The 14,562-nt window shown below is 45.7% G+C and overlaps 1 protein-coding gene across 1 annotated transcript; it reads right to left on the reverse strand.

The window, feature by feature from the left end:
• Positions 1–1,520: 1,520 nt before the first annotated feature.
• NDUFC2 (NADH:ubiquinone oxidoreductase subunit C2) lies at positions 1,521–10,966 on the reverse strand. The gene is made up of 3 exons (XM_088473820.1): positions 10,733–10,966; positions 3,716–3,859; positions 1,521–1,698 (listed from the first exon to the last, which is right to left on the reverse strand). The coding sequence occupies exons 1-3, from the start codon at positions 10,869–10,871 to the stop codon at positions 1,649–1,651; spliced, it is 333 nt and encodes a 110-aa protein (XP_088329946.1). The 5' UTR covers positions 10,872–10,966; the 3' UTR covers positions 1,521–1,648.
• Positions 10,967–14,562: the final 3,596 nt, after the last annotated feature.

Raw genomic sequence — 14,562 nt, forward strand, 5'->3', positions numbered from 1 at the left:
TACCCCCAGGTTTTAAGGATATTCATGCTTGCCCACAGTTTACTTAATTATTACCCCAGTCAATTTGATTTAACCACCTATGCTCAGCCATGGCTCTCTCTAAAAAATGATCTGTTGGGGAGCCTTGCAGACTGTGTTTGGGAACCTCTGCCCTAACCTATAATCATCTAGACGAAGGCTGTAGCGTAGGGGTGGGCAATAAGAGGGCCCCCAGTTTTGCTATTTGGCCATGCTAAAAATGTTGCAATGCATACTGGGATTTGTAGTTCAACAGCTGGAGGGCCACTTGCTGCTAAGAACTATTTTTTTGTGTTCACTGGAGTAATAGAAATCTCTCACCTCAAGCTGCACGATCAAATAAATGGCGGAATATTCCTGAAATGGCAGCAGAGGAGGAGGAGCGTACATGGGAGCTGATCAGATGGCAATCCCCGTGATCCCGATTGGTCCCCCCACGTAATGAACCATGAAGAAAAGCTGAACAGAGCAGCCACCAGAGATGGGTGCCCTGGGTAGAGCGATATAGAACCCGACCTGGAAGTCACTAAAATAATCTACAGGAAGTTATACCCCGTTTCCACTGGCCAAAATACCCGCGTAGTGACTCAGTGAAAAAGGCTCCTAGGAAAAAATCCAGGGTCGACTGACACGGGATTTCTTCCCAGGTATCGAACAGGGTTTTTAGCAGCTAAAACTCTGGTCAGGCTCAGTGGAAACGGGTTACCCCGGTCTTCTCCCCCGCCCGAGATCCTATTCCAGCACGATGATTGTCTGTCATTCACAAGGCCTTGATAGTAACACAGCAATGGAGGAGCTTCTATCAGCCACTTCTACTATAAGGTGCAAACATATGCATGCTCTTACATTAGTATGCAGCCTACTGTACACTCCAGGAATGTCCTAGGGACTCCCAAATTAGACAAGGACTCCTGGGGGTATATAAAAGTGGAGATGTTGCCCATAGCAACTGATCAAATTCTACGTATTATCTTCTAGAAGGTGCTAAATAATAAGTAGAATCTGATTGGTTGCTGTGGACAATATAACCCCTGGAGCTCACTGACCTACTGCACAGTGGATAGTAACATGGTGAATATCACAAACAAACCCCCCACCCAAGAAGTGTGGTGATGGGAAGGTCATCGCCATGCCCCTTCCGCTCAGTTTATTGAAGTAGGAGGGGTTTAATGCCCCACCTACTTGATGATGAAATGAAGACCAGACCACCTCCTCTTTTCCTACCCCACCTCTCCATCTGCCAGAAGTCAGGTAAGAAGAGCGGGCAGGCATCCATCATAAACTATTCCCTTACTACTGCCGGTTATTCACACGGCTGCTATGCATCCAGATGACTGTATTGTCCCAGTATACTTCTACTAAACACATGTAGCTTTATATTCACTGACGTGCAATGGCTTTTCTCCACTGATCCATTTTCAAAAAGTGTCAGCGAGCGTGAAGGGAGCACTAAAAGATTTGTACACCCCCGTTCCCGAAGTACATGGTACGTTACAAATGCCAACAGTCAGGGATAATTTATTAAATGTATTTGTACAGGTTAAAGATATGTCACACAGGTGATGAGAACATGCAGCTTTTCCAATGAAGAACAAATATATTCGGGCTGGGTCTTGATAAGCCAAAGAGTTCAGCGGATTGGGTAAAATTTTTCGTACACTTCCGACATTTTTCGCTTTTCTGAAAAATAAAATGATGAAAAAGTGTTAGAGTAAGATATGAAAGGACCGAAGATATCGTCAATAAATAGACGGACAGAGCACTGAGCCTTCACAGCCTAAGGGGTAGATCTACTAAAGTGCAGGTTTTTACAAGTGGCGATGTTGCCCATAGCAACCAATCAGATTCTAGCTATTATCTTCTAGAAGGTGCTAGCTGAATGTTAAGATGAATCTGATTGGTTGTTATGGGCAACATCTCCACTTTCTTAAAAACTCTCACTTTAGTAAATATACCCCTAAGTGGCAGGAAACAAGGCAATCACCGGCATCAGATTCAGCTACTAAATATTTAGGATTGTATGAAGTACACAGGCCTCTTGGAACTCTGGGCCTCATTCAGACCCGCTCGCTAAGATGCGTCCTCTTGCTGCTGCCGATGGTATGCAGTGTGTATGCATTGTGCGCATGTGTATACCTTAGCGAAAGTTCACAATGCATTCGCTCGCAGCGCATAGACAGCCCAGCAGAGTGAGTGACAGGGGAAGCCGTCTGTAGGTGGTAACAGGGGCTGGCCATTAAAAACGGGGGAGTGGAGATGTAAACGCAGGCGTGCCTGAGCGTCTCAGCGGCGTTTTAGAGGTGTACATAATTATAACAGCATCATAGTACACATCACCTGGCTTGTTGTTACACTGAAGTGCTCGCAGTGCTTGTGGCAGGTTATGGTCAACCTCAAGCGCTGCGATCGCATCCGATGTACCGATGGTTGTATACACTTCCTGGACATGACGTGCACAAGTGGGAGTCTTAAGACAGGCTGGTGGGTGTCTGCATACACTATGTGATCGCTCTCTAAGAAATACTGGGCGTGCTAAAGCATTGCTGGGCGATAGCACTGCCTACGCAATTTGCATACACATCGTGCGAGCGGCTCTGAATCAGACCCTCTATTCAAGGTACCTTAATGAAACAGCCGGGAAGTAAAAGTTGTCTGAAGGTGGAAATCTGTAGCTAAGTGTAATGTTTGATTGTACTTTTAGATATTACTTACAGATGTGTCCTCACTTACTACATGTCAGTATGCTGTATTGCGTAAGGCGCCCGGCGCGACTGAGACCCACCAATAAGAATAGCGAACTGTATTCTTGAAATTGCGTCTTAGTTGCAAACCAATTAGTGTGTACCAGAGACGCGAGGCTTGGACCTTAACCACACAGGACTTACAGCGTACCAGAGACGCGAGGCTTGGACCTTAACCACACAGGACTTGCAGCGTACCAGAGACGCGAGGCTTGGACCTTAACCACACAGGACTTGCAGCGTACCAGAGACGCGAGGCTGCGACCATAACCACACAGGAATTACAGTGATGGAAAAGGGGGAGCGTCTCAAGGCCACGTAACTTTTCAAGTGACGAAGCCTCTTTTTAAGTGCCCTAATTAGATAGCCACCCGACCCCTAGAGAAAACATTATCAGTTTTGTAGCTTTTGTGTGTTTAAATTATGCAAATAAGAAGCACATTTTGAGTGAGAAAGAGGCTCATTACAGCCGAGTCACCCCAGGACCTGGCGCACTGAGGGGCTAGTTTTCGCGACTTGAGCATTAGTGTGCGAGGACGCACCTGTTGGGAGTAAAGCAGTTTCAAATCCGAGCTCTGATGTCTGCTAAAGCGGACCCCAGACACATCATTATGTTACGGGATGTAGTTTAAATCCCATCTGTTGGAATGCCGGCCCTGGAATCCTGTCACCAGTTTAGAATCCCAGTGCCAACATCTTAACAGTGAATAGTGGGGTTAGGGGGTGGAATTTAGGTTTGGTGAGGTTTAGGCTCCGGGGAGGGGGAAGTTAGATTTAGGGAGTGTTAGGATACTTACCAACAGGTATTGGTATCCTAACCCTGTCAGGATGCCGATGTCGGGATTCTGACCGCCGTCATTCCATACCCAACCCGACGTTACAGCTCTAATATCCATGTAGTGGAATTGTTAATTAGCAGAATTGTGCAGACCCCCATACTAATATAACTAACGTACCTTCTTGTGGAAACAGCTCCGGATGTTGCCTCATGTACTCAAACAGTTCCCGATCTCGCTTTGCGTATTTGTAGTTCTCATTCTTTACCATGTAGTATCCAAGGAACACGCCGATAGTTGTGTAGAGTATTTGCCGGTGCACACCTAGGGTGGGAAGAACCATTAGCAGAGGGGTAAATATCCCCAGTTGCTCTAATACTGTACATTTTAATTACCTCTTTTTTGTTAAGTTAGCTTTAATACACTTTCCCCCTAAGGATTGGCAAAGTCTGTAGAAGATTTAATACATTTGCCTTGTGGTGCCTTGCATGGGAACTTCACCTCCAACTCTATCTTTAAAGTTTTTGGGGTCATTTAAATTAGGCGCAACTAAGTCATGGCGGTAAGTGTGGCTATATGCAGCACACGGTACCACCGGACTCATGGATTTTTGTTTGCAGCCCCATATGGCTACGGCAAAAAAAATCCATGGTAGGAATTCAAATGGTTTTTAATGCGGCTTTGATTAATGGGCGCTCGACGGGGCAATTCAATCGTTGCTTCTTTCTGGCGCGGCAGCCGCGGGCGCACACAGTTCTGCTTGCAAGGTGGCAAATAGTCCGCAGTTTGGGCTCCCAAACAAGGAGTTTGGATGGGTTAAGCTGCTTTAAACAGCTAAATCCGGTGCTTTGGACACAATATGCGCAAAAAGTCGTGATTGACCCAAACAACTGAATATCGCACCCTGATCTCCTGTCACTTTAGACGGGAGATCGGGCATGTAAAAACAAATGAGTCAGGGGCACGAGTTGTGAGGCCGTTGACAACTTTTCCACAAGTAAAGCAAATGGAAGAAACAGTGCGCAAAAAAAAGGCAGCAGATATAGAAATCGCTATAGAAGGTGTTCCCACTCCTTCACCATAAACAAAAAGATTAGCAATCTTTTCAACTTGCGCTAAAATATACATTATATTAAAGGTTTGTTCCTTTAGAAACACTAAGTTGGTCTCGTTTACAGCAGGTGTTCCAATCTCCTGAGGTACCTCCCTCATAGGACAGCAATGCAGTCCCCACAAATCAATGAGAGAGAGGGGAGATATAGATAGTGACACACAGTTTTAATATATAAAAAGCATCAACACATATAAGTGGCACATGAGACGGGGTATCCTCCAGTGTCTGTAAAGGTAACAATTACCGAGTGAGAATAAGAACCGACAATGACAGTCTTTATGAGCGCGTGTTATACAACCGTGTAGTTTCCGGACACTGTACTGGTCTCTCCGCACAGAGCATGGACAGAGAATGGGTCTCCAACCCGTTCTTCACTTCTTTTGAGGAATGGAGACCCATCCTCTATCCAACCACTTTAAAAGGTGCGTAAACACACAACGATTTTTTTTAACGATTTAAGTATAATGTTGTCGTTATCGTTAAATGTTCATCTTTTTAAGGTGAACGATGATCGTTCAAGTTTGTAGTTCATCGTCATTCTGACTGTCCAACAAATGATTTTCGTTCAGAAAATCGTTCATGTTGTACAGAATGAACGATAAACAATGAACGTTTACCATTCACTGTATGCATGATTAAAAAATCGTTCATGAAAATCGTTCACTAAAAATCGTCGGTTACTAAATTACTGAACGATTTTCGTTCACTTTTTCAAAGGGAAATTCTGAACGAAAATCGTTCACTAAAATCGTTGGTTACTAACATCGTTGTGTGTGTACGCACCTTAATAAATACCATAATTGTAATACATCAGAAACTAAATGCTTTATTGGTTTACAGAATGTAAAAGTGCACTGGCGCCCAAGAGATTTGGCGACACAGTTAGCTAAAGCCGAAATGAAGAGTATTTTTGAGCTATGCACTTTACATCCGGGAGGTTTAAATCTCGATTCTGAGATTAAATGGTTCCTACAGTGGTCCCCAATCTGTACTGTATTGTTCTACACCTTTAGCAGCCTCCTAATTCCACTTTTCCTCTGCACCTTTATGTTACGTATACACCATAATGTTTTTATTATATGTATTATTCTGTTTTTATCATGGTGTTTCTAATAGCGTTATTTTTATTTATCGAGCATCTATTTCACTGCTGTACAAATGGCCTTCACTATATACAGGTGCCTTAAAAGAAACCTGCATACGAACCGGGTAATCCGCCTAAGATATGGAATTCCCCCCTTCCAGCTGATGAAAGTTTACTCTCATCACTATAGTTACCAGCCGGAAGTAACGTTATGCTAACAAAAACCAGGAGACATCAGACGGATATACAAAGGGGGAAGATGAGGTTGCGGTTACCATGATACATCCGGAAGTCTTCTGATGCAAGGTGCAAACATTGGCCCGGCAAGGGATCATGGGATCTCTGTATAGGGATCTAGCCGGTACTGCTGCAATTGGACCAGGGTTTTTTTTAAGGGACTCAGGCGGGAGGGAACGATACTCAATTTTGACTATACCTTGATTAAAAAAAAAAACAGAATGGAGGTCGTAACCCATCGGTACAGGGATACCAGGCGGCAACAGAAAGCCTCTTATTCGGTGACTGGGGCGGAGACCCCAGTGCGGTGTATGAAAACTACACCACAGGTTCTCAAACTTGGCCCTCAGGATCCCACACAGTGCATGTTTTCCAGGTCTCCTCACAGAATCACAAGTGAAATAATTAGCTCCACCTGTGACTCTTTTAAAAATGTCAAACCACAGTTACTTTTGACATTTAATGTTGGTCTTTTATTCATGTAATTTTTCACATATTTTAACCCCTTTTTCAACACTTATTAATTAGTCTTACACATCTATACTTTACACTTCACTGTCACCCTTCTTCCTTTTTTCGAGTGACGCCCTGGGCTGGACATTTTTTGGGGGTGCCCTGCTCCCCGGATGTGAACCCCTTAGTGGTAGGGACTGCTAGTGACAGAGAAGCCGTGACGTGGCCTAGCAGCTTCCCATGTATTTGCAAATGCATGCAACTAATATCTCTGAATTTCTATTACCATACAGGGCCATATTCCATTAGAGGCGAAAAGCCATTTTCGCCTGTTTTTTTGAGAACATATCGCCTAAAAAAATTAGCCAAATTCAATTCCAGGACAATTTCGCCTAAGCGGAAACTTGATGCATTGAATTCTCCAAAAAATATTCTCCAATCAATAGCAGGTGAAAAGAAGTGCAAAATCTTTATCTTGGGGTGCGAACTTGGGGAAACGACTCAGAACCCTTGGGACAGCCCCCAAAAGGACAAATCTGCAAAAAAAAACACCTAAGAACACCCCCAAAAATATGTCATTTTTGGGGTAACAATTTAAAAAGTGGGGGGACAAGCATAAAAACTAGCAAAATAGACTTCTTGGGGTGCTGCAAGGTTGGGTGAGGTGTTTTTGTGGATTTTTCATGTTTTTTAAAAGTTCACTTTAGAGACATAAAAATATGCTAGCACCCATTTTCAATTACCCCAAATATGACAGGACTACTTATTTTCACCCCAAAATACAGCTTTATGCCATTCTTCACCACTTTTACAAAGACGCTAATAAGAAGCTATTTACACAACTTAAGTACCCCAAATACTATTATTAGGGCTATTAGTACATCTATATTGATTCCCTATGTTACTGCATCTTTTTCTGGGGTACAGACTGATTTCCCCAATTCTTTCGGTACTTTTCGCCTGTTCTGCATTCGCCTATTTCCATTTTCGCCTGTTTTGTAATTGAATAAGGTGAAAAGCGGGGACGCGCATGGAATGACCGCCTCTGAAACAGGCGAAAAATGTTCAGACTTTCCGTATCTAATTGAATACCTCTCAAAGTCTTCATATATTGTTGCAAGTATAATTCAGTGTGCTGAGGAACAATAGGGGGTTAATAACCCCCCCCCCCTTTTCTAATTAATCTTTTAAAATGTGTCAGCCAGTAATGAATGCACCTGTGCTCCGATTGGTGACCTGGAAAACGTGACCTGTGTGGGGTCGTGAGGAACGAGTTTGAGAAACACTAAAACTACACAGTTGTACAACAGCACACGCTCATAAAGACTGTCGTCAGTTCTTATTCTCACTCTGTAATTGTTACCTTTACAGACACTGGAGGATACCCCTTCTCATGTGCAACTTATATCTGTTGATGCTTTTTTTTATATATATTAAAACTGTGCGTCACTATCTATATCTCCCCTCTCTCTCATTGATTTGTGGGGACTGAATTGCTGTCCTATGAGGGAGGTACCTCAGGAGATTGGAACATCTGCTGTAAACGAGACCATCTTAGCTTTTCTAAAGGAACAAACCTTTAATGAAATGTATATTTTAGTGCAAGTTGAAGAGATTGCTAATCTTTTTGTTTAACTTTTCCGCAAGGTTATAACAGAAACGCACACCCCTCGCCGATTAATTCAATTGACCCCTGTGTTTTTATTTTGGTCATCCTTATAAAAGAACATGGGCATTGGGATGAATAGGATGCATCTGGTCTGGGACAAGGCACGAGTGAGTGCTTGCTGAACACTCAGCTGAGCAAGGCCTTAATGTGTCGCACTACAACAGCAAGCCAGTACAACCTACAACCTAGTAAGCCATCAACCTGCTGCAGGATCAGCACCCTCACTGTCCAGTCATTTTCTCATGGGATAAGAAGTGGAAAGGCTACTAATGAGAATACATCATTATGTTCAGAAATTAAACTCAAACTCATTTTGCAATATTTCCAGGCACTGCTACGGCCCCTATTTCTCCCGAGAGTTATGCAGGGCCAAATTAAGTCACAAGTTAGGAGCCAATAAGACAAATCTAGGAGCCAGATTGTTTTTGGAATACAAAACCTTGCTAAATATCCCCCTCTCACAGAAAGCTGATGAGATCTTACAGTATATGAATAGGGGTGGTATAATGTAATCTAACAATGGGGGAATCCCACCAGCTTACAAGGCAGCATAGAGCCTGGCGCTGTAATATGTCATTTGGCAGGGTGGCAGAATGTAATAATAATCCTGATATATTGGCAGGGAGCCAGGTGCTAGCTCAGCTGCCAGCAGTAATGGGCAGGGTGCTAATGGTGATTTAGTACATGGTTAGGGATAGCAAACTACTGGGGAGCTTACAGGGCAAGGAAGTGTTTGATGGGGGGGATAATACAGGTCAGTGGGGGAGATGTATGAAGCATCGAAGCGGTATCAACGCACGTTATGTGCACGGATACCGCTTCTCCCCGATGTATGATCAGAGGTTTGGCGGTAAATGACAGGGGAGCTATGTGCCCATCACTATCGGCGCTGCTATTTACAAGATAGCAGCGTCAATTGCCTGGGTAATGTATAAATGATCAGTTCGCTGACCGCTCTGCCCGCTGAAGCTGTCGACAGCTACAGCCTGGCCATGCCCTATCCCCACAGCAGGGACAGTGCTGTCCCTGCTGTGGTGGCTGCCAGCGGGATCTCGCGATACTTGCGAGATCCCACGCATGCTCAGTGGAGCCGGACAGGACTAAAACACAGCGCATCAGCACTAGGAGTTATCACTCCCCCGCTCCGGCTGATGAGATGTTCATACATTTTATCGTTCGTGCTTCCGGCTTCGCCTCGTAAAGAGGCAGCAAAGCAGAAAGCGATATAGCGGCATGTTAAGTGCCCCAATAATACATCTCCCCCAGTGTGCTGTACTAATTGCAGTGTAATGAGGTGATGCAGTCTAATGCGGGTGAGGTATAAGAGGTTGACACCAAATGGTCGACATGCAATAGGTCGACGCAACAGGCTGACTTTTTTTTTTTTTTTTTAAACTTTCCCCTAACTGGGTACCTGGTGCCTCCCCCAACCTTAAAAATGTGGAAAACCCCACATTTGAACCAGGTGACCTCTTGCGCTGTCGACCTTTTGTCCATGGTGACCTTTTGGTGTCTACCTTCTATCTGGATACGGTCTAATGTAGGGCGTAGTGTTCGCTCTAGGTGCAGGGTGCTGATCTGTGAGGAGGGCATATTTACATTTTGATGGGCAAAGTTTTATACATAATGTATCGCTACAGCTACAGCAGGGGAAGCGATACATCACATCTGACATGTTGTCAGCACCCTGAACCTAGAGTGAACACTAGCAGAGCGATAGGCGGCAGAGATGGGGTGTCTCACCCGCACAGGGCCTGTAACTGGGAAATAAAGTTCCAGGGTATTTGATTGCTCACAGGAGCAGGAAGTGTAGAGGGCTGATGGGATGTAGGGTGATAGAATAGTGCGCGCTCACACCCATAGACAGGTTGAAGGTGTTGTTGATGATGGGGGTATATAAATATGATTAGGGGGGGTCACTCACCAGCCTGGATGATCAGGTAAAGAGTGAGGGGTTGGATATAATAATGTGTGTGGGGGGGGTATAACATAAATAAAGATGGAGGGTATAATAACTGAGGAGGTGGGGGGTCTCTCACCAGCCTGGAAGATGGTGGGGTCACTCTCACCGGCCCGGATGACCAGTTGATTGAGTTGTGGAGGGAGATAGTTATGAGACCGGCGGCCAGGAGGGTTAGGTTTAGGGTGCGGGGAGGGGGGCTTGTGGTTAGGCACCCCTGAGGATGGGTTAGGGAGGGGTAGGGATAGTATACTTACCTGCACTGTCAGGATTTTGTACCATCAGGCTGTAGTCCGGCGGTCCTTCATACTGATTCCGTTATGTATGATAGGGGGGGATACATATAACAATGATGGGAGAGGTATAATAACGATTGGGGTATAATACAGAAGGGTTCACTATCAACAACCCGGATGACCAGGTACCGGGTGAGGGGTTGGATTTAATAAAGTTGGGGGGGGGGGATTTAATATAATGGAGGGTGTAATAATGACTGGGGGGTGACCCTTAACAGCCTGGATGATAATAATTGGGGGGGGGGGGGGTCACTCTCACCAGCCCGGCAGACCAGGTACTGGATGTTGTGGGGGAAGTCACTCACCAGCCCGGATGAAAAGGTACCGGATGTTGGGGAGGGGAGGTGGGAGATTATAATGATTGGGGGAGGGGGGGTCACTCACCAGCCCGGAGGACCGGGTACCGGTTGATGGCGTTGTGGGTGATGGCGGACAGGTAGCCCAGGAAGCCCATATACACCGTGCCCCGGTTCGCCAGGTTTGGGGGCGGCAGCCCTCGAGCCTCGTCCGGCAGTAGCCCCATAGCCGCAGCGTACAGTTCCCAAGGACACCGGGGGACACTATTCTACGGCGCACGGGTGCTCCGATTATCCCCGTCCCCGGGTGAAGTATCCCCCGCACAAAGGTTCCGCCCCCCCGTGTGACCTCACTGCTCGATGTTTATTATTAGTTACCATTCTCTGCAGCGACACATGATATTCCCCGGCTCTCACAGCCTGGTTACAGCAGCATCCGGCCAGGGCATTACCGCATTGTCATTGCACCGACCTATGTACTGCAGTGCTGTTACATGGAGATCTCTGTCCCTCTCCTATCCATATGACAACAGGGCTACGCTCGCCACAAGATTATATTCCTCCTCTATGCCCACGTGGATGGTAGGGAATAACATTGGACAGTAAGTGATGACGTCATGGTCAATCTACGGAAGGGGATCTAGCTGTAACCATGACAGCAGCACAGGGTGTCCGGATTACCAGGTGTAGCAGAGCTCTGTTTCCAGTTGGTACAATCAGGCCCCAGGCACAGGGAATGCCAATGGTTTTTGCCATAGATGATCCAATAGTTTATTTTAGGCCCCTCGCCAGTGCCGTGCCCAGGGATGGACATCGACAGTCGATGGTTTTATTTCCCATGGCAGGCTTTCCGGTGTTTACCGCCATCAAATGGTGCAGGAGCCATGTTCTTCCGATGATGAAATACAGCAAACATCCAGCCTAGCCGCGGCACATACGCAAACCATTATGGCAGGTTTTGCCATCGATGGTCTGAGGTTGATGGTGAGTTTTTTCATCATCAATGGACAGCCTGCGATGGTAATATATCAATTGTTGAGCCCGATGGCGAATTACAAATTAGTTTTGCACATGTGCAAAACACAAACCGTTGGTCAACTGGAGCCATCGCCGGTTATCAATAGTCAACATTATGCAATGGATCTTCCATTGAATGGCTTTGAGGCAATGATTAGTTAGCCACGCATCACAAAATTTGATGTCTGAATCCCATCCACCGTTCAATGACAGGCTTCCAGTGTGATTCCATAGGCACGCCCGCTGACTGCTATAGAACCCTCCTTCGCTTACATAGGCAGGAGGAGGGAAAGCAGGTGGCACACCCATCTGTGAACATTCCACCTGCTGCACACCCCCTTGATGAAGGCTGCAAAATGCAGACTGACAGGAGCCAGCAAATACCATAGTCCTCATTTATCCCTAGCAGTGCATGTTTGCAAGGTAGTCTCAGGAATAAATAGTACCACTCGTAGATTTATTGTTCATCAATTGACACACCTGTGCTCCAGCTAGATGATCTGGAAAACATGCACTGTTAGGGTTCAATAAGGATTGGGTTTGGGACACACTGCTGTAGAGGACAATGGTTCTTGCACCTGCTACATTATGCCAAGGTAATGATATCCCATCAATGGCCTCCCCTCAATGGCTTTCTACTGTTGATGGAAAGAACCATCAATGGTTAAGCCTTCAATGGACAACCCTAGGACATGGGTGACTGATGTGGAGTCAAGGGGTAAATGAGGCGAGAAATCAGACTAAAAGGTTGTGCAAACAGGAGGGATGAGAAATATGAGGTACACAGGTGGTCAGATAGGAACGGACATCCATCTTGGAGGACAAAGTAGGAGAGGGGCACATATTTCTGAGAGCCCCCAGAAAGACTGGCTGAGTGGATGAAACACATATGGATGGGGCTGGTGTGATTTATGTGGTGTTATTAATGGTGTGGAGAAGGGTCAGATTGATTCGTACATAGTTAATGGCTGCATGCTGAGCTCTGCCAAAATAAACCAGGATATCACAACTATTGCCCCCACTTATCCAACCATCCCCCACATCCAAGGGGATCTTCTATTTTGTTTAGTTATTATTCTGTCTTTTCTTACAGAGGGAGATGGCAAAGACAAGATTTGCACTGGAGGACCATGGGGGAAATGTGTCAGCCCTTCTAAAGAGTAGTGAAATGGACAAGTTGCCCATTGCAAGTTGCAACCAATCAGCCGACACCTATCATTTTATAGAATGCTAAACTCTATAGAATGACAAACTCTAGCCAGAAGCCGATTGGTTGCTATGGGCAACTTATCCACTGTTTAGAAGGTTTGATACATTCCCATGATCTCTACTGAGTAATGTAGAGATTCCCAAACGCTGCCATTACAGTCCAGGATATCCCTACAACCTGGACTGTATTCGCAGAGTTTGGAGACCTCTGGAGTAATGGGCTCTTAAATCCAGCCTCAACAACAGCGCACGTTTTATAGATCTCCCCACACTGGTTCAAGTAATCTGATATAGTCACCTATGTTCTAAAAGGAGCCGGCTCCCTGAAGAACAGTTTAGGGACCGCAGATACACGGCAGCGTCAGATGGGTGTATTAGAATGTTAGCATTTGTTATATGACAAGGAAAACACAACATTCAAGAATGATGATACGCTTAGGCTGGCCACACAGTAGACCAACTTTCATCCAAACTGTTGATTGGTTGGAATGAAAATCTGGTAACGTATGGGAGTAACTGATGATCAACAATTTGCTCCTAAATGCCAGAAAACAGATGAAAATGGTCGTCAGACAAGTTCGTTAAATGTTTGATCTAAACAATTTGTTCAAACAACAGTTTCTGTCCAAATTGCTGATTGTCATTTGCTTTCATGCCTTACCAGATTTTCATTCCAACCAATCAACTAGTTGGTCTAGTGTGTGGCCAGCTTTAGGCAGCTTCATATTGTTTCCATCTCACCAAAGTGATCCCGCTGTCATAAATCCTCCTGCGACCCTCCAATCTGGTGTGACTATCCCTTCTGTTGGGATAACTGGAGATTTGGATAGGGCAGCATCCCAGTTGGGTTACGTACTGCTAACAGTAAAGGTCCCCAGGCAAGAAATGCGCAACATAATACTCCGTAGAAAGGGGCGACGGTGACAGAGTTGGCGTGGGTCACACCCGTTATATACGGGCACTGGCATCCACGCACAACACAATCTCATTGCAATCCATGCACTGAGTGTGTTCCAATTCCAATGCTTCTCAATACAATACATGTGTTGGATCGGTATGAATGACCGCCAGACCTATGCCCGGCGGGTCAAATCCCGATGCTGGAACCCCGGCAGCAGTGACAATCCCGATTGGTAAGTAGAGTATTATCCATAACCCTTTCCCCCCTCCCCCAACCCTCCCTTAGGGGTACCTAACCTCTCCCCCTAGTGCCTAACCCTAACCCCCCCTGTCGGGATTACACAGTCGGGAAGCCGGCAGTAGGCATTTGGACCGTCGGTTCCTGACTGCATCCCGCATGTGGTCTGCTTTTAATGCTGACAGTAGGGGGAGGTACTGAGTCCAACACCTGACCGCTCTTTCGCACAATGCAGACCAATCTGTCTGTTTGCACTGCTCCCGCTATTTATGGGAGGGAGGAGGTACTGGGCATGGCTGGTGCTAAATTATAAAGAATTTTACCAACTTGATGCCCCAAGTCTGAAAAAGTGCCTGGAAATTGCAGGGTAAAAGCAAAGATTTTCGTGTCGATTTTGTGCATTCGGCGAAAAACACAAAATACCGATTCTGCTGCTGTGACTGGAAAACGGGGGTGCCTAAAAAGACGCATTGGGGTCAGCAGCACAGAGTCCAGACACACGAGACAAAAACACAGGATACACTCGGCTGGAGCTTCAGGAATGACAGTGATCG

This window comes from Taudactylus pleione, unplaced genomic scaffold, assembly GCF_031769625.1.
Source record: "Taudactylus pleione unplaced genomic scaffold, aTauple2 ptg000140l, whole genome shotgun sequence".
Taxonomy (NCBI): Eukaryota; Metazoa; Chordata; class Amphibia; order Anura; family Myobatrachidae; genus Taudactylus; species Taudactylus pleione.

Bases quoted from the DNA above. Each gene is read 5' to 3' on its own strand.
- NDUFC2 (XM_088473820.1), bottom strand. From the start codon at position 10,871: ATGGGGCTACTGCCGGACGAGGCTCGAGGGCTGCCGCCCCCAAACCTG. The intron at 3,860-10,732 runs GTGAGTGACCCC...TTCCCACCCTAG, and splicing joins GTACCCGGTCCTCCGGGCTG to GTGTGCACCGGCAAATACTC. The intron at 1,699-3,715 runs GTACGTTAGTTA...TTTATTTTTCAG, and splicing joins GGAGCTGTTTCCACAAGAAG to AAAAGCGAAAAATGTCGGAA.